At 40.1% G+C, this 19418-nt stretch overlaps 1 protein-coding gene across 4 annotated transcripts in view; it reads left to right on the forward strand.

Annotated features, from left to right (window-relative positions):
- Positions 1–19418, forward strand: part of PSMA1 (proteasome (prosome, macropain) subunit, alpha type, 1) — a 95257-nt gene that overhangs the window by 71210 nt on the left and 4629 nt on the right. For 2 of the 4 annotated variants that reach the window (XM_011999569.1, XM_011999571.1), the window contains exons 1-8: positions 8134–8533; positions 9788–9832; positions 10840–10941; positions 11067–11170; positions 14293–14381; positions 15195–15265; positions 15382–15511; positions 18438–18517. In XM_011999569.1, coding sequence (XP_011854959.1) covers positions 8531–8533; positions 9788–9832; positions 10840–10941; positions 11067–11170; positions 14293–14381; positions 15195–15265; positions 15382–15511; positions 18438–18517 — 624 coding nt within the window. In that variant the 5' untranslated portion in view covers positions 8134–8530. Of the gene's footprint in view, positions 1–8133; positions 8638–9787; positions 9833–10839; positions 10942–11066; positions 11171–14292; positions 14382–15194; positions 15266–15381; positions 15512–18437; positions 18518–19418 lie in introns of those variants that run through there. The other 2 variants (XM_011999570.1, XM_011999568.1) reach the window with 2 other exon arrangements.

The raw sequence follows: 19418 nt of genomic DNA on the forward strand, positions 1-19418 counted from the left end.
AGGAGGGAGGGAGGGAGGAAGGAAGGAAGAAAGGAAGGAAGGGAAGGAAGGAAGAAAGGGAAGGAAGGAGGGAAGGGAGGGAAGGAAATGTGAGAGTCACCAGATCTGAAGTGAAGATGGCACAAAAGAGAATCCCAGCAGCAAATCAATGTGGATGACCAAATAATTTGAGATAATTCCAGGTACTTCTATAATAATTCAAGTCCTAGAAACTTTGTACAACCCTGGATGGAGAGGAAATGCTCAATGATAACTAAGATAGATTTTCTCACCAGCATGGCAGGATGGGAGCTCAGGCTTAGATTCCAGTGGACCTAAAGATATGCAGTATTTATTTCTATGAAATAAGAATCATATACACAATATGCATATGTACACACAATGTATATACATGTTACACATATTGGAAAATATATTCTCAGAATAGTCTCCCTTCTCTAGATGGATAGTATTGAAGGGAAAAAAACACAGTAAGTCTCACTACTTAGTACAATATAATAATTTATCATAGTGTCCTTTTTTAGTAGCTATTTTTAGATTTTTTTTACTTTTTTTTTTTTTTTTTTGAGACAGAGTCTTGCTCTGTCACCCAGGCTGGAGTACGGTGGCAGATGTCAGCTCACCTGCAACCTCCACCTCCTTGGTTCAAGCAATTCTCATGCCTCAGCCTCCCAAGAAGCTGGGGTTTCACCATATAGGCCAAGGTGGTCTCCAACTCCTGACCTCAAGTGGTCTGCCCGCCTTGGCCTCCCAGAGTGCTGGGATTACAGGCATGAGCCACCTCGCCTGGCCAATCATATTATCTTTATTGGAAAATAAATCTTAAATGTATATCCCGTTTCTTTTTGTTTTTTTTTTTTGAGACGGAGTCTCACTCTGTCGCCCAGGCTGGAGTGCAATGGCACAATCTCGGCTCACTGCAACCTCTGCCTCGCAGGTTCAAGCGATTCTTCTGCCTCAGCCTCCTGAGTAGCTGGGACTACAGGCATGCACCACCACACCCAGCTAAGTTTTGTATTTTCAGTAGAGATGGGGTTTCACCATATTGGCCAGGCTGGTCTCAAACTCCTGATCTTAGGAGATCTGCCTGCCTCGGCCTCCCAAGGTGCTGGGATTACAGGCGTGAGCCACCGCACCTGGCCTCCCTTTTTTAATTAGAAAAAAACATATATTATAAAACCAGCTGTAAGCTGTTTTTCCTATATATTTGAACAGGTCGAAAATAGGGAAGGGCATAGATAATAAACTTAGGTTCTATTTTCCAGCTGTTTTAGACCTACTGATATTAACATTCCTAGAAGTATAATATAAACTTAACCTCAAAAAAAGATGAGGATTTTTTTTCACAGAAAAAAGTATTGTTTATCTCCTGTATCCTGAAAAAAATAAAATGGTATTATATTAGTCAGGGTCTCAGCAAGAAACAGATGCACTCTCCAAAGGAGTAACTGAAGAGAGTATAATCAGCATGTGGGCAGGGGAACAGCAAGTGATAATGCAGCACCACTGCCAACCTGTGGCCAGCATGGAGTGGGGGAAGGTAATAAATAATCTGATATCTCTTTCCTATTGCTTTCTGATCTACTAGTGTCTTTCATTAGCTGAGCCCAACCAGGAGCTAGAGAGGAAGGGATCTTACTGATGCAATCTATAAAAGATTAAAGTACCATGGAATATTATACAGCCATAAAAAATACAGGAGGCTGGGCATGGTGGCTCATTCCTGTAATCCTAGCACTTTGGGAGGCCAAGGCAGGTGGATCACTTGAGCTCAGGAGTTCAAGACCAGCTTGGGCAACATGGCAAAACCCCATCTCTACAAAAAATACAAAAATTAGGTGGGTGTGGTGGCATGGGACTGTGGTCCCAGCTACTCAGGCTGTGGTAGAGGGATCACTTGAACCCAGGAAGTCAAGGCTACAGTGAGCCAAGGTTGCGCCATTGCACTCTAGCCTGTGAGACAGAATGAGACCCTATCTCTAAAAACAAAACACAAAAACACAAAATCATGTCCTTTGCAGTAACATAGGTGGAGCTGGAGGCCATTATCCTAAGGGAACAAACACAGGAACAGAAAACCAAATACCACGTGTTCTCACTTATAAATGCAAGCTAAACATTGAGTACATCTGGACACAAAGATGGGAACAATAGATCCTGGGGCTGACTTGAGTGGAGGAGTGGAAGAAGGGCCTTTTGGGTACAATGTTCACTATGTGCATGATGAAATCATTTATACACCAAAGCTCAGCAACATGCAACCTACCCATGTAATAAACATGCACATGTACCCTCTGAATCTAAAATAAAAGTTGAAAAAAGGAAAAAAAAGGGGGTGAAGTATATCTATAGGGTCATCAGAGAATATCTAGCACAATGACATTAAAGTATAAGCAATTCCACAATTTTTCTATAAATATTTCCAAATAAAACTACTAGAAGAGTACGAGAAACATAGAGTTTTAGACTTCAACCTTTGGTACTATGTAAAGTATTTGAAATTATTACTACTACTACTAGAGAACTTTTTTTCATCCACTAATTTTTTTTTTTTTTTTTTTTTTTTTTTTGAGACAGAGTCTTGCTCTGTCACCCAGGCTGGAGTGCAGTGGAGTGATCTCGGCTCACTGCAACCTCCACCTCCCAGGTTCAAGCGATTCTCCTGCCTCAGCCTCCTAAGTAGCTAGGATTACAGGTGTGGGTCACCGCACCTGGCTAATTTTTGTATTTTTAGTAGAGACAGGGTTTCACCATGTTGGTCAGGCTGGTCTCGATCTCCTAACCTCGTGATCTGCCCATCTTGGCCTCCCAAAGTGCTGGAATTATAGGCATGAGCCACCGCACCCAGCCCACTCTTTTAACTAAACTTTATTGAGCATCTAGTTAGTGTGACACATTAAACATATGTACGAAGATAAATATGAAACATTCTCTATCCTCCAGCAGCTCCTGATTTAGTGTGAGGACAACATGTGAACAAATAAGTGCAATTAAGCTTTGTATGTGTAGTTGCAATTTAAAATGGGACTCTTTCTGTCTCAGTTTGGCTGAGGCTCCAAGAAAGTAAAATGCCAACTATTCTCATATTTTATAATAAAGTGGAAAACCACAAAAAGTAGAAATTGCCCAAAAAAGGGTGAGGGGAGTGGAAAGGGAACTGTTTTTGCAACTCTTAGCTGTCCACCTACTTCTAATTCAGAGATTGGAGTTTAGAAGATTTTGAGAGAGTTTTTGGTGTGCTGTGAGTGGACATTGCTTTTTCCTCACCTCACACCTAGGGAAAGAGGCTTTAATGAAACTTTGATGTATGATCCCTACACCTGGCAGGGGGGTAGGGTAGGGGTTGAGGTCACAGTGGACTAGCGTCTGACTCATATCTGAGGAATTCATTCATTCAATACTTAATGTAGCACTTAATAAGTAAAGGCACTGTATTTGCCTTTTCTAGGTACAGGCAAATTCAGTGGTGAGCAAAATAGATAAAAATTCCCCACTTCATGGAGCTAACATTCTAGTGGATGAGAGCAAAAAATTTTGGCTAATTGCAAAAATTAGTTTGGGATATGGTCAAAGTCTGCACTCTCAGAGGCAAAGCCACTCTGTAGGTATTTGGATTAGACCAGGGCTACTAGAAACAGTCACAAAGAAGGATAAGATTTCCACAGAAAAAAGCTGGGGGTATAGCTATACATGCTAGCAATTAACATTGAGCTGACAGCCAGATGAAATATATTTACTTGGTAAGCACAAGATTACCAGTATTTTCTCATTGAGCTAAGGTGAGAATTAAGGTGTTACCAAAGAACTCATTAAGTAACAAGTGTCAACTGTAAACATCTGCCAACTCAAAGAGTAGCAACCCTTAATCACAGAACTGTAGTAGCGAAGTTAAGAACTTTCTTGCCTCTTTCTCTGTTTGAACTTGAAAGAAGAAAGGAAACCTGGAGTTGGTGGTGATGATGGGAGTTCGGGTGGGGGTGGGTGTGGTGGGGATTAGGAGAGAAATTTTAGACAGAGAAATAAAAGGGAAGTCAAACATTTTTTACTTGAACAACCAGAAAAGTCATGAGATGTGTATCTTATTTTATTCAATGAGCATGGAAGGATTAATTCCACCAGGTGTGTTTTAACATGTGGAGTGAAAATAAGTTGCTTACAAATTGCACACTATACATCTATTTGTTCAGTTTACCAGTTACAGGTGTTAAACATAATAACATGATAAGATTTACACATCCATGAAAAAAATGTTCAACTTGGCTTTTATTTAGAATTTACTTTTATTTGATTCTTTTAAAAGCCTAACATAACTTACCAATTACCTTTATTTATTTATTTATTTATTTATTTATTTAGAGACAGGGTCTTAGTCTGTCACCCAGGCTGATCATAATTCATTGCAAACTTGAACTCCTGGGCTCATGTGATTATTTATTTATTTATTTAGAGACAGGGTCTTAGTCTGTCACCCAGGCTGATCATAATTCATTGCAAACTTGAACTCCTGGGCTCATGTGATCCTGTCACCTCAGCCTCTCAGGTAGCTGGAACTACAGGTGCATACAACTACACCTGGCTAATCTTCCTTCCTTCCTTCCTTCGTTCCTCCCTCCCTCCCTCCTTCCCTTCCTCCCTTCCTTCCTTCTTCTTCTTCCTTTTTTTTTTTTTTTTTTTTTGAGACAGGGTCTTGCGATGTTGCTCAAGCTGGTAACTCCTGACCCTAAGCAATTCTCCTGCATTAGCAGGAGAAAAAAAAAAGTGTCAGAATTACAGGTGTGAGCCACTTTGCCTGGCTTCCAATGACCTTTAAAGAAGTAGTGCTATGTTCGCTGACCTAGTCTTACTACAACATATCTTTATTGATCAGTTTTTCAGCTTCTGATTAATGCTCAAGATGTATCTTGAGGCTGGGCATGGTGGCTCTTGCCTGTAATCCCAGCATTTTGGGAGACCAAGGCAGGAGGATAACTTGAGTCCAGGAGTTCAAGACCAACCTGGGCAACAAAGTAAGACCTTGTCTCTACAAAAAAAATAAACAAAATTATCTGGGCATGGGGGTACTTGCCTTTAGTCCCAGCTACTTGGGAGGCTGAGGTGGGAGGATTACTTGGGCCCAGGAGGTCAAGGCTAAAGTGATTGTGCCACTGCATTCTAGCCTGGGCAACAGAGAAAGACCCTGTCTAAAAATATATATATGTGTGTGTGTGTGTGTGTGTATATATGTGTATATATATATCTTGAGAGCTGAGGAACTGAGTATGGTGGTTCACTCCTGTAATTTCAGCACTTTGGGAGGCCAAGGAGGGAGGATCACTTTAAGGTCAGGCATTCATGACTGGCCTGGGCAACATAGTAGGACCGTGTCTCTACAAAAAATTTTAAAATTAGCCAGGTATGGTGGTGTGCACCTGTAGCCCTAGCTACTTGGGAGGCTGAGGCAATAGGATGGCTTGAGCCCAGGAGTTCAAGGTTACAGTGAGCTGTGATCATGCCACTATACTCTAGCCTGGGCTACACAGCTAGATTCTGTCTCTTAAAAAAAAAGTTGTTGTTGTTGTTGTTGTTTTTAAAGATGTATCTTGAGTCAAATCCCCAAAACACACAAAGAGGAGCTGAAAGTCATATAAACCTTTAATAAGCCCTTGGGACTTTCAGTTTTAACAAAAAGGTCAACCAAACGCCCCTTCTTTTGGTCTATAAGTAGAGCTTTGATAACAGCCATTCTGAAGAGTCCAGACAATTGCTGTGAATAAAGGATGTATCACAAAGCCCCAGATATTTGCTTAGGAAATAATAATCAGAAGGACAGGTTTTGGAGTGATCTATCACTCATTCATTCAACAAATGTTTAGTGAGTGCCTACTATATGCCAGGCTTTGTTTCAGGTACTAGGAATATCTCAGTAAATTTTTTAAATGTTTTAAAAAAGTAAAAAAAAGTTTGGATATTTATGTGATTCCCTGTTGCATACTTACAATGTGTGCTTCAACTTTTATTTAAACTAGATTCAGTGGGTTTCTTTTATTTGTATCCAAAAGGCGCTTTCTATAAAAGTGACACAGTAATAAGAGGTTACCATCCCTAATTGCAGGAAGCTCCTACAAGTCAGTAAGAAAATGATTAACACAATAATATGAGGAAAGGAATGAAGTGGCAATCCACTAAGGTAATATAAACAGCCAATAAATACAACAAAAGTTTTTTTTTACTAATAATAAAAAATTATAAATAAAATTTAAAAAGAAACACATTTTCTTTTTTGGCCTATCAACTTGATAAAAGTAAAAAGCACTTATAATATCCAGTGTTGGTGAGAATATAGAGAAAATTGACTCTCAGGCAGCGTAGAATATTAAATGGATACAACTTTTTTTGCAACTCAGCCATATTTATCATAACTGTAAATGTAAATTCCCTTTGACCCCACAATTATATGAATTCTTCATGAGGGAAGGTAATTATGCACACAATAGGTGTGTATGTACAAGAATATTCATTATAGTATTTTTATGACACCAATAACTTGGAAACAATCTAATTGCACACCAATAGTTAGGCAAATTATTGTATTTCCATAAAATAAAATACTATGCAACTATTGAAAATAATATAGACGATTACTTATGGACATATGATAGCTATAACTTTTTAAGTGTATTAATAAAAACAGTTCAGTATCATCTTATTTTTTTAAATTGTATATTTATTACACATCTGTGTGAGGCATGTGGCTAGAGAGCTATATATGGAAAGAACTGTCAAAATGTTTACGTAGTATATGACAATTTATAAATGAGCATTTATTTAATCATTTAGCACTATTTATAAACAATATGTGCTACGCATTGTGCTGGGTTCTGGAGAAACGAAAGAGAACAATCTATTAATTTAATCTGTTAATTTAGTCCACCAAATCAACAGTGTTTTTTAGAAATATGGCAATAACCAGTGTTGATGAATTAGAGGAGGCAACCTCATATACTACTGTTGAGAGTATATGTTGGTAAAACATTTCTGGAGAACAATTTAGTACTTTTTTTTTTCTTGAGACGGAGTCTCACTCTGTTGCCCAGGCTGGAGTGCAGTGGCACGATCTCGGCTCACCACAACCTCCGTCTCCCCGATTCAAGCGATTCTCCTGCCTCAGCCTCCTGAGTAGCTGGGACTACAGGCGCACGCCACCACGCCCGGCTAATTTTTGTATTTTTGGTAGAGATGGGGTTTAACCATGTTGGCCAGGATGGTCCGATCTCCTGACCTCATGATCCACCCGCCTCTGCCCTCCAAAGTGTTGGGATTACAGGCGTGAGCCACTGCGCCCGGCTTTTTTTTTTTTTTTTTTTTTTTAAACAGAATCTCTGTCGCCCAGGCAGGCTGGAGTGCAATGGCGCGACCACGGCTCACTACAACCTCGATCTCCTGGGCTTAGGAGATCCTCCCACTTCAGCTTCCCGAGTAACTGGGAATGCATGCCAACATGCCCAGCCTTTTTTATTTTAGTATTATTATTATTATTGTAGCGACGAGGTCCCACTATATTAAAATAATATAGTGATCTCGAACTCCTGGGCTCAAGTGATCCTCCGCCCTCGGCCTCCGATAGTGCTGGGATTACAGGCTACCGCACCCAGTCTCTTTTTTTACAAAGAATGTAAATAGCCGGTGGAGGTTAGATTGGCAGCTGTTTGCAAAGATGTCAGACTATTTCATTACGGAAAGATGCTCTCAAAAGACAAAATAGGTAAATCGAAAGAAAGTGTCCATTTTTTCTCAGTGACCTAATCAGGTATCATCTTGGTTTTGAGGACACAGAAAGACAGCGCCCTCATGGAGTTCAAAGTCTGGTGGAGGAAACCAATCATAATAATAATGAGGGGTTAACGACAACAGAGCCTTGAAAGATAACATCTCCAGGGAATAAGGAAGAGCATTCCAAGGTATTTTGCCAAATGGCAAAAACCGCGGTTACTTTTGCACCAACCTTAATACAAATAAAAGCATGTACACAAACAAGATACTCGAGGAAGAATACGGCTGACACACAGAAACGGATCGTTATCTTGGGGCTTTCCTGCAGCCTCGTTTCTTTCAGTCACATAACACCCCAGAATCTGTGGACGGTGAATGAGAGCTAGTATCACCCGGAGTCACGGCTGTTGCCTCGTAAGACTTTAGATGCAGCCCGCCACCGGGAGAAACTGGAGGGAATCCGCAATACACAGGAACCAAGAAGGGCTACGTGACAGGGGGTGCCCCGCAGCTCTCAGCCGCCGGCACTCCCAGCCCTGGGTTTCCCGCCAATCTCAGTTCCTAGATCTTCCCAGGCTCCGCCCGCCGCCGAGCGGTCGGAGAGTTTAAGGAAGGGGAAGTGTTGCAAGCCTATCGATATCTCTGGAATAGACTGCGCTACCCTGCGCCGCCGCCATCAGACTCCCGCAGACTTCTCTGTAGATCGCTGAGCGATACTTTCGGCAGCACCTCCTTGATTCTCAGTTTTGCTGGAGGCCGCAACCAGGCCCGCGCCGCCAACATGGTACGTTGAATCCCGACCTCTGGAAGGTTTAGGGCAGAGCTCCGGTGACTGGGGGATGACGAGCCACCTCTCCTGTCATCCTTAGCGCCGCCCGGGGCCACGAGGTATGGGAGCCTCGGCAGACGGCCGGGCTCCGGCAGTGATTCAGCATCTCCGGCCTGGCCGGGCTAGGGGCTGTCGGTAGCCAGTGCGGCCTTTCCACCGCTTTCGCTTCCCGGGGAGCCTCCGACACTTCCTCCTCTGTCAGCTAGATGAGTTCGCCCCTCAGGTTCCTTCAGTGGAGTAGATTCTGAGCGGTCCAGAATAGCCCCTAGTGCTGTGTATGGGAGAGGAGAAGACAGAGACTTGACTTGGAGGCCTACCTGTACCACCAGTGCGGACTTGACCCCCAGGTTTGTGTTCCTGGACCGCGTCCGTTTTCCTGGTGGGTCCGTCTGATTTATCTCTCCCCTAGACTTCGGTTAGAAGAGGCCCTTTTCAATAATTTTGTCCAGTCACCTATTTACAGATGAGTAAGCCGAGGCTGAGAGGGGAAGTGATGGAATCTGGGTTACAACATAGGGTTCTGGGTTTCCAGTGCTGTGCTCGCACTCAATCTCACTCCCGTGATTAGTCTCCCCAGCACTGCTAGACTTGTTATAATAGTCATAATAGCCGTAATGGTTCTATCGCTGCAGCTGTTTGTGTCCACCTCTAACTTTCTGAGGACATTTTTGTTCATTCAATATGAATATACAGACAGAGCATTTGTACAAGCATAACTACAGTGAACGTTCAAAAGTCATACATGTCCCTAATCATAAAGGCAGAAAGGGACGTTTAGATAAAGAACTGTGGGAGTATGTGTTAGGGGGATTTGGGAAGAAAAGGAGAAGACTTCCAGAAATCGACATTTAAGCTAACTTAAGGAAAAGAAAGGCTTTTAACCATTTATTAGGTCCCAATAAAAGGCAGCAGCATAAGCAAAAATAGGCAAGAAAGTTGATTGTGAACTTTAGTAATTGAGCCTAAAGGGATTGCTATGGAGGGTATTAGAATAAGAGGTTGGAAAAATAGGACCCATTTAGATCTGCTTCTCCCTCTCCCACCAGTTTATGGTAAATGTAGAATTGGCTTACGTCTGAGTACAGTAGTAATCTTCCAGTAAGATTGCATGAACAGAGTGCCTTAACATTGAATGGAAACACAAGCATAATTAGAGTTGGGATTTGAAATGTTCTTCTATTAACAGTTCTTTTTTTCTTTTACTTTTAGTTTCGAAATCAGTACGACAATGATGTCACTGTTTGGAGCCCGCAGGTAAAATAATGTTTTTTAAACTATTTCTGTGAAATGGCTTTTTGTGGCTGCAATATATTTAGAAGCTTGTGAGAGCATAGGCTTGGGGAAAATGGAATATAATATTTTAGTCGTTCTTGGAAGTTGCTTTTATAATTAAAATAGGTCTCCTGATGGACCTAGAGGACATTATGTTAAGTGAAATAAGCCAGAAACAGAAAGAAAAATATTTCATGCTCTCACTTATATGTGGAATATTTTGTTTAAAAGAGCAAATATATATAGAGAGGGAATAAAACAGTGGTTACCAGGGTAGGGAATAGCAGTGGGGAGGAAAAAAGAGGAGATACAAAGTATCAAATATGTAGGTTGAGCAAGTGGAAGGATCTAACGTACAACATGAAGACTACAGCTAATAATGCAGGTAGTGTTTTGTATTCAGGATTTTTGCTAAGTGAGTAGTTGATAGCTCTTGCCACAGCAGAGGAAAATGGGTAAGTATGTGAGACAATGGATGTGTTCATTCTGCGATAGTGACCCTACTATATATGTGTATCTTACAACATCATGTTGCATACCTTAAGTATATACAACAAAATTTATTTTAAAAGAAGCTTTTGGCTAGACGCAGTGGCTTATGCCTGTAATCCCAGCACTTTGGGAGGCCGAGGAAGGTAGATTGCTTGAGTCTTGGAGTTCAAGACCACCCTGAACAACATGAAACCTGGTCTCTACAAGAAATACAAAAATAAGCTGGGCGTGGTGGTGCCTGCCTATAGTCCCAGCTACTGGGGACGGTGATTTGAGAGGATTGCCTGAGCCCAGGAGGCAGAGGTTGTACTGAGCTGAAGATTGTGCCACTGCACTCCAGCCTGGGTGACAGAGTGAGAACCTGTCTCAAAAAAAAAGTTTCTTGATTTAAAAAAAAATCAGTTGAGATTTAACTATGCCCACCTGACATTTGAAAACTCTAATTTTTAAGTTATAAAAGGCCTTCTAAGATGTGGTTTTGTTTTTTTTTTCTTTAGGGCAGGATTCATCAAATTGAATATGCAATGGAAGCTGTTAAACAAGGTTCAGCCACAGTTGGTCTGAAATCAAAAACTCATGCAGTGTTGGTTGCATTGAAAGTAAGTAAAGTAATAAATATGTCTTCCTCTGTAGAAAACTATTAATGTAAATTTCACCATAGACAGTAAGGTTGTAAACTTATTTTTACATTTTTTTTTTAACATCTTATAATGTCTCCATTTAGAGGGCGCAATCAGAGCTTGCAGCTCATCAGAAAAAAATTCTCCATGTTGACAACCATATTGGTATCTCAATTGCGGGGCTTACTGCTGATGCTAGACTGTTATGGTAAGTATAATCACGAAAAATAAACATCCTTTTTGATTCATAATTGATTAGTTTTCTCAAAAAGATCCAGATAAGATATTTTAGGAAGTTGTCTGCCAGAATGCTTGTAAATTAAGATTATGAATACCTTGGTGGGTTTGAGTTTGTTGTTAAATTTTCCATTTTTTGATCCCCGTAGGAATAACTCATAAAATTAAACATTAGCACTTTTTAGAAGTCCCTGAGTAATGTGATATTTGTTAATACAATGTATATTGTTTGAGACCCTGTTATGTCTAAGAAGAGCTTGATACTTTTGTCTGGTTTCTAAGGAGAAGCTGAACCATACTTGTTTTCTTTGTGCTTGTTTTCTTCAATACATCAGTATTTATTAGACCTTTTTTTTTGCAATGCTCAATACTGGATACTGCAGGGTATACATAAGTGACTCAGACATGGATCTTGTCTTAAAGGAACTTGAAGGCAAGTTTATCTATAAACTCAAATCTAGTTTATCTATAATATAACAGAAAAATTTCTGTGAGTCTAAAAGAGACAGATTATTAATGGTTGAAAGGCAATATGTAAATGAAGAGATAGGGCTTTGAAATTGCACAGATTGAGTTCTCACCTTCACCACTTAGTATCTGAGATTGGGCTAAATACCTAAACACTGCATTTTTTCCAGTGTTTTCTTTATCAAGGCTACTTTTAAATATTTTTTTTTTTTTTTTTTTTTTGAGATGGAGTCTCACTCCCACCCAGGCTGGAGTGCACTGGCACGATCTCAGCTCCCTGCAACTTCCACCTCCCAGGTTCAAGCAATTCTCCTGCCTCAGCCTCCCGAGTAGCTGGGATTACAGGCACCCGCCACCACGCCTGGCTAATTTTTGTATTTTCAGTAGAGACGGGGTTTCGCCATGTTGGCCAGGCTAGTCTTGAACTCCTGACCTCAGGTGATCCACCCACCTTAGCCTCCCAAAGTGCTGGGATTATAGGTGTGAGCCACCATGCCCAGCCTATTTTTAAATATTTTAAATTGCCTACCGTAAAGCACTAACACAGAGCCTTTCAGGTATTATGTGAGTATGTGTGTTGTGGAAGGCAGGCAGTTAGCTAAAACTAATCTCTTAAATTTGTGATTTGATTAGGAAAGAAAGAATATAAATTATAAAGGTGGGCCTGGCACAGTGGCTCCTACCTATAATCCCAGCTCTTTGAGAAGCTTAAGGCCAAGAATTTGAGACCAGGGCAACATAGTGAATCCCCATCTCTACAAAAAATTTTAAAACTTAGCTGGGGTGTGGTGGCACACACCTGTTGTCCTAGCTACTCAAAAGGCTGAGGTGGGAGGATTGCTTGAGTCCAGGATTTCAGGGTTGCAGTGAGCTCTGATAGTGCTACTGTACTCTAGCCTAGGTGACAGAGTGAGATTCTATTTTTTTTTTTTTTGAAACAGAGTCTCATGCTGTCACCCAGGCTAGAGTGCAGTGGTATGATCTTGGCTCCGCCTCCAGAGTTCAAGCAATTCTTCTGCCTCAGCCTCCCAAGTAGCTGGGACTACAGGCATGTGCCACCACACCCGGCTAATTTTTGCATTTTTAGTAGAGATGGGGTTTTGCCATATTGGCCAGGCTGGTCTAGAACTCCTGACCTTGTGATCCGCCTGCCTCGTCCTCCCAAAGTGCTGGGATTACAGGTGTGAGCCACAGCACCAGGCCAAGTGAGACCCTATTCTTAAAACAACAGTAGCAGCAAAAGCAGTGTAAATAGTAGTGCTATTGTTTAAGAATTTCAGGCTGAGCATGGTGTCTCATGCCTGTAATCCCAGCACTCTGGGAGGCTGAAGCAGGTGGATCACCTGAGGTCCGGAGTTTGAGACCAGCCTGGCCAACATCATGAAACCCTGTCTCTACTAAAAATAAAAAAAATTAGCTGAGCATGGTGGCAGGTGCCTGTAATTCCAGCTACTCGGGAGGCTGAGGCAGGAGAATCGCTTGAACCCAGGAGGCAGAGGTTGCATTGAACTGAGATCATGCCATTGTACTCCAGCCTGGGCAACAAGAGTGAAACTCAGTATTAAAAAAAAAAAAAGAAGGAAAGAATTTCAAGTTATTCAGCCAGTCCCTTACTCTAAGTCAGCAATATAATGACAGCCTTAAGGGTTTCCACCTACTCTTCAAAATGGAAAATGTATTATATTATCAAACATTTTATTTAACTCAATCTATAAAATACTGCCATGCCAACACATAATCAATATAAAAACTTTATTAATGAGTTATTGCACGTTTTTAGTTACTAAGTCTTTGAAATTTGGTATGTTATTTTGTACTTCTGAATTCAGTCTAGCTACTTTTCAAGGGCTCCATAGCCACATGTGATTATCGTATGCGATATTGGGCAGTTTACTTTTAGACAGCATTGGGAAATGGACTTGCATATAAGTACTGAACAAATAGCTTGGTTCCTGTAGCCAACCATGTGATGATCAGATGTGACATACACATATACTGGACAAAGCAACATTGAAAGAAAGGAGCATATCCATTTCTTGTTGATCTTATTTATAGGCATGAATTCTCTTCTCCCCAGTGTTAACCTTGCTTGAATTTCATCAGATTTAACAGTGAGACTCAGCGGCTAGTGTCCACTATCTCCTCTAGAGTGCTTCTTATGAATAGAAGTAACAGTGGCAGGAACACGTAAAGATGCCCTCTGCTGTGGTTTCCATTTCTTATAGTTGCTCTTTCGGGGAAATGTTAGTCTGCTTTCAAGAAAAAAGGACAGAGTAGATAATCTTTTTGCTGGTTCAAGATCTAGAATTAAGATTGCTGACAGTGGGAAGGATAAGAGAAGAGAGATTGCTCTTTTTCTCTTGTTCAGCCTTCTCTGTTCTATAAGTGCTGTGAGACAAAGATTCTCTAGAGCTAAAAAATATTTCAGTATTTTTTAAAAACCTTATGTGGCTCCAGAGTTTGGCACAAAAACGCACCCTTGCAGGCATGTCTTTCTTACCTTCTGTCTTTCTTATATGGATGTGATCCATGTAAACACTTGGAATAATGCGAAGTGAAATCAAACAATTTAGATTGGAATAGTTGTCTATAATTTGCAATTACTAAACTTTGTTTCTTTTTTAGTAATTTTATGCGTCAGGAGTGTTTGGATTCCAGATTTGTATTTGATAGACCACTGCCTGTGTCTCGTCTTGTATCTCTAATTGGAAGCAGTATCCTTTTTATGTTAGCATTTATGGATATGAACTTTGAAGGGTTTTGATACTTCTGTTAATTATTAGGAATATGATAATAACATGACATAGGTAAGATTGTGAAAACTTTAAAACAACAAATTGGGTTGCTCTTTCATTAGCCTTTATAAGCAATTGATATTTGCTAGACATAGATAAGCCCAACTTCAGGAAAATTAAGCATCTTTTTAGAGGGGATTTAAAGTTTCTTAATGGTTCTAGATGTCCCAAGAAATCCTAGACCCCTTGTATCCAAAACAAATCAGGTTTTACATGGGAAGAAATCATTTTGTTGGCACTCTTTCTTAGATTTGGTAGAAAGTCAAACATTTTATATTAGGCCAAAGAAATAGTGTCCTTTTGCGTTATTTCTCTGGTGGATTATGTAACAATTAAGGAATAAGCCAGATACCTTTGTTAATAATGTATAATTTGAAAATAAAGGCCGGGCGCGGTGGCTCAAGCCTGTAATCCCAGCACTTTGGGAGGCCGAGACGGGCGGATCACAAGATCAGGAGATCGAGAACATCCTGGCTAACACGGTGAAACCCCGTCTCTACTAAAAAATATATATATAAAACTAGCCGGGCGAGGTGGCGGGCGCCTGTAGTCCCAGCTACTCGGGAGGCTGAGGCAGGAGAATGGCGGGAACCCGGGAGGCGGAGCTTGCAGTGAGCTGAGATCCGGCCACTGCACTCCAGCCTGGGCTACAGAGCGAAAAAAAAAAAAAAAAAAAGAAAATAAAGACAGTACTTCATTCCTTGTTAAAAGAAGCTCTTTAACCAGTCTAAGAGACCCAGATACCAACACAACGATATGGCCGGAGACCATATGGTGTTGGGCTGCTTATTGCCGGTTATGATGTAAGTTCATTGAATATTGTTATATGTTAATGATTTTTTTTATTAACTAGAAATTTTTATAATTTTTAGTTCAACCAACGTAAATAATTATGTGGTGTATTTATTTCTATTTGTAGGATATGGGCCCTCACATTTTCCAAACCTGTCCATCTGCTAATTATTTTGACTGCAGAGCCATGTCCATTGGAGCCCGATCCCAGTCAGCTCGTACTTACTTGGAGAGACATATGTCTGAATTTATGGAGTGTAAGTGATAGCCTTGCTTTTTTTTTTTTGGCCTCTTCCAGTCTATATAGTAAATAAATATAGTATCCTAACTACATAAAACTATCAGTCTTACAGAAAGAATTTTTTTTTTAATTAAGCCCAGGAAGAGTTTGTTTCTGTCACATATACTAACTTCAACTTCTGGTTACCGCCAGAAGTTAAAATTGATACCGTAGTTTCAATCACGACTAGAACTTTTTCAAAATATAAATGTGTTCCCAACCTTGAAAATTCTTGATTCAGTTGGTCAGAAGTGTGCCCTGTGGAGTGGAGAGTGGAGAACCACTATACTACCTGCCAGTTGTAAGCTCTGTTCACTTTTAGTTTTCTGTGAGTCTTATTTTAAGCCACACAGACATTTCTGCATTAGTAGTCCATAAACAAGAAATAAAAAGGCAGTGTAGTTGAGGGAAAAGAAGGTAAAAGAGGTAAGATGTTATGACAGGGCAGGTTTTCAAGTGCTTTGCTTTGCTTTGCTTTGCATTGGAAGGAGGGTATTGGGTTTTACATTTCTCTTTGTCATCTTATCTGTTTTCTGGTGACATAGCATTCTTTGGAGGAAATATTTGGGGTTTAGTGAATGCAGAGAAAAATAGTTTAATTGACATTACTCAAAGCAAACTGTTGTAGGATGACAATAGGTTTAACTTTGGGAAAAGAGGATTCCTTGGACAAATAAGCTTGGTAAATGCTTGCTTAAAGTTTAACATTTTAAATTATGGTAAATGGATTGGGGTCCCCAAGGTTACCCCTAAATTGGGAGATTTGCTAGGACTTAAAGCACTCAGCATATACTTGTACTCCCAGGTAAGACTTATAACAATAAAATAACAATACATAGGTGGATCATTAAGGAAAAATACAGTCCAGAGGAATCTATGTGCAGGCTTTCTTATGCTCTTTCCTTCCCAGAAGGAGTCACAGAGTACACTTGCAGCAATATGTATGTGATGTTTCTGCCCAGGGAAGCTCATTGGAAACTCAGTGTCCACAGTTTGATTCAGAACTGCTCATATCGGCACCCTCTGCCTAGCACATTTCAACCTGATAGGAAATTCCTAAAGATTGCAATAAATCCATAGATAATTTTGGGGAGTACTGCTACTTAAATGATACAAGGCATCTGATCCATGAACATGGAATATCTTCATTTATTTAGGTATTTAATTCTTTTTTTCTTTTTTTTCTTGAGACGGGGTTTCGCTCTTGTTGCCCAGGCTGGAGTGCAATGGCACAATCTTGGCTCATTGTAACCTCTGCCTCCCGGGTTCAAGCAATTCTCTTGCCTCAGCCTCCTGAGTAGCTGGGATTACAGACTCGCCACCACACCCGGCTAATTTCGTATTTTTAGTAGAGACAGAGTTTCTCCATGTTGTTGGTCAGGCTGGTCTCAAACTCCCAACCTCAGGTGATCCACCTGCCTCGGCCTCCCTAAGTGCTGGGATTACAGGCATGAGCCACTGCACCCGGCCAGGTATTTAATTCTGTCACTGATGTTTTGTAGTTTTCCATGTACAAATCATATTTGTCTTATAAGTATTTTATTATTTTTGGTGCTGTTGTGAACAGAATTGTGTTCTTAATTTCATTGCATATTATTCATTGCAACTACATAGAAATACAATTGATTTTTGTATATCAATCTTATATCCTGCAATCTTGCTGAACTCGTTTATTAGTTCTAGTCATTTTTTTATAGATTCCTAAGATCGTGTCATCTGAGAATAGAGATAGTTTTACTTTCTTCTTTCTAATTGCCCTGGCTGGAACCTCTGGTACAATGATGAATAGAAGTTGCATGAACAAACATTCTTTTCTTTGTTCCTTAACTTAAGGGAAAAGCTTTTAGTCATTCACTATTAAGAATGATGTTACCTGGCCGGGTGCGGTGCCTCACGCCTGTAATCCCAGCACTTTGGGAGGCCAAGGCAGGTGGATCACGAGATCAGGAGATCGAGACCATCCTGGCTAACACGGCGAAACCCCGTCTCCACTAAAAATACAAAAAATTAGCCGGGCGTGGTGGTGGGCACCTGTAGTCCCAGCTACTCGGGAGGCTGAGGCAGGAGAATGGCATGAACCCAGGAGGCAGAGCTTGCAGTGAGCCGAGACTGCCCCACTGCACTCCAGCCTGGGCGACAGAGCGAGAGACTACGTCTCAAAAAAAAAAAAATGATGTTACCTGTCAGCTTTTTGTAGATGCCCTCTATAAGAGGTTGCTTTCAATTACTAGTTTTGTGTTTTTATTATGCAAGGATTTTAGGTTTTATCACATGCTTTTTATGCATCTCTTGAGGTGATTATGCAGGTTTCCCCCTTCCTTCTGTTAACGTGTGTTACACTGACTTTCAGTTGTTAAACTAACTTACCATTCTTGGGATAAATCTCGCTTGTCTATGGTATATAATTTTTTAATATGTTGCCAGGTTCCATTTGTAGTTTTTGTTGAGGGTTTTATTTTTTTATTATTGTTACTATTTTTTGCATCTATATTGGGTCTGTAGTTTTCTTTTCTTGTGATGTCTTTATTCTTGGTATCAGTAATACTGGCCACATAGAATAAGTTGGAGATTCCTTTTTACAATGAGTAAATATAGGGACTAGGATTCTACAGAACACATTCTACAAAACTTGGAGTTGTATAATTTGTTGTCGGGATTTTGATTTGACCTAGCAAAAGAGAAGATCAAAATTGTAACAGAAATAATGAGTCTTCTCATTAAATAATGATCAGCAATGTCATAGAATCCTATTAAAAGATTGTATGACTAGCATTAAACTTGGCTGTTTTTACTGTGATAAATTTAGTGTGTAACTAAAAACCACAATTTCAGACTGTAGATTTGATAAATAACAGAAGCCTAACAATGAAATTAAGAAATAATTGTTGATTTATTACATATAGGCAATTTAAATGAACTAGTTAAACATGGTCTGCGTGCCTTAAGAGAGACACTTCCTGCAGAACAGGACCTAACTACAAAGGTAAGTATTGTCTTTTCCAATTGTAGATATTAATGTTACAGTTTAAACCTTTATTGCATAAATGTAATGGAGTATATATACAATATTCTTTAATTTGGGATATGATTGTCTTGCAGATTCTTTCCCTTTAAGCTATTTGCTAAGTAATCCAATTTTATTTTTTAAGCATTTCTTTTTGGTACAAAGCAGTAAAACCAGTAAATCTCATGCAAAATGTCCTTCATTATTTTCAGCAGATTGGCCTATCTTGGTATTATTTAGTTAACAAAAATATATATATATTGAGCACCTACCATGTGCAGGCACTTTCTAGGCATTCAAAATATAGTAAACACAACAAATACCTTTTCCTTCATGGAACATACATCCTAGTAGGGAAAGATAGTATACACATAAGTACATTATATAGTATATTAGAAGAAGATAAATGCTATGTAAAAAATAAAAAAGGGTAAAAGGAGAAAGAATGACTTAATTGGATGTAGGCAGGTGGTCAAGGATATTTTCACCAAGAAAATGAAATTTGAGGAAAAGATATAAAGGAGGTAAGTGAGTGTGAGCTATGCAGATGTCTAGAGCAAAATTATTCTAGGAAATACAAATGCAAAGGCCCTAGTATTCAAGGCAAGGAGGCCAGTAGTGTTGGGGTCAATCATCAGGAGGAAAAGGAAAGAAATCAGAGAGGTAATGGAGGTCCCATAAGGCATTGTGGGTACTCTGCATTTTACTCTGAGTGGGCTATTAAGAGTTTGAGCAGAGGAATACCATGATTTGGTTTAGGTTTTAAAACAGTCACTCTGGTTGGCATTTTAGCAACAAATTGTGGGCTGGGCGTGGTGGCTCATGCCTGTAATCCCAGCACTTTGGGAGGCTGAGGTGGGTGGATCACTTGAGGTCAGGA

Source organism: Mandrillus leucophaeus, unplaced genomic scaffold (genome assembly GCF_000951045.1).
Source record: "Mandrillus leucophaeus isolate KB7577 unplaced genomic scaffold, Mleu.le_1.0 Scaffold599, whole genome shotgun sequence".
Classification (NCBI taxonomy): Eukaryota; Metazoa; Chordata; class Mammalia; order Primates; family Cercopithecidae; genus Mandrillus; species Mandrillus leucophaeus.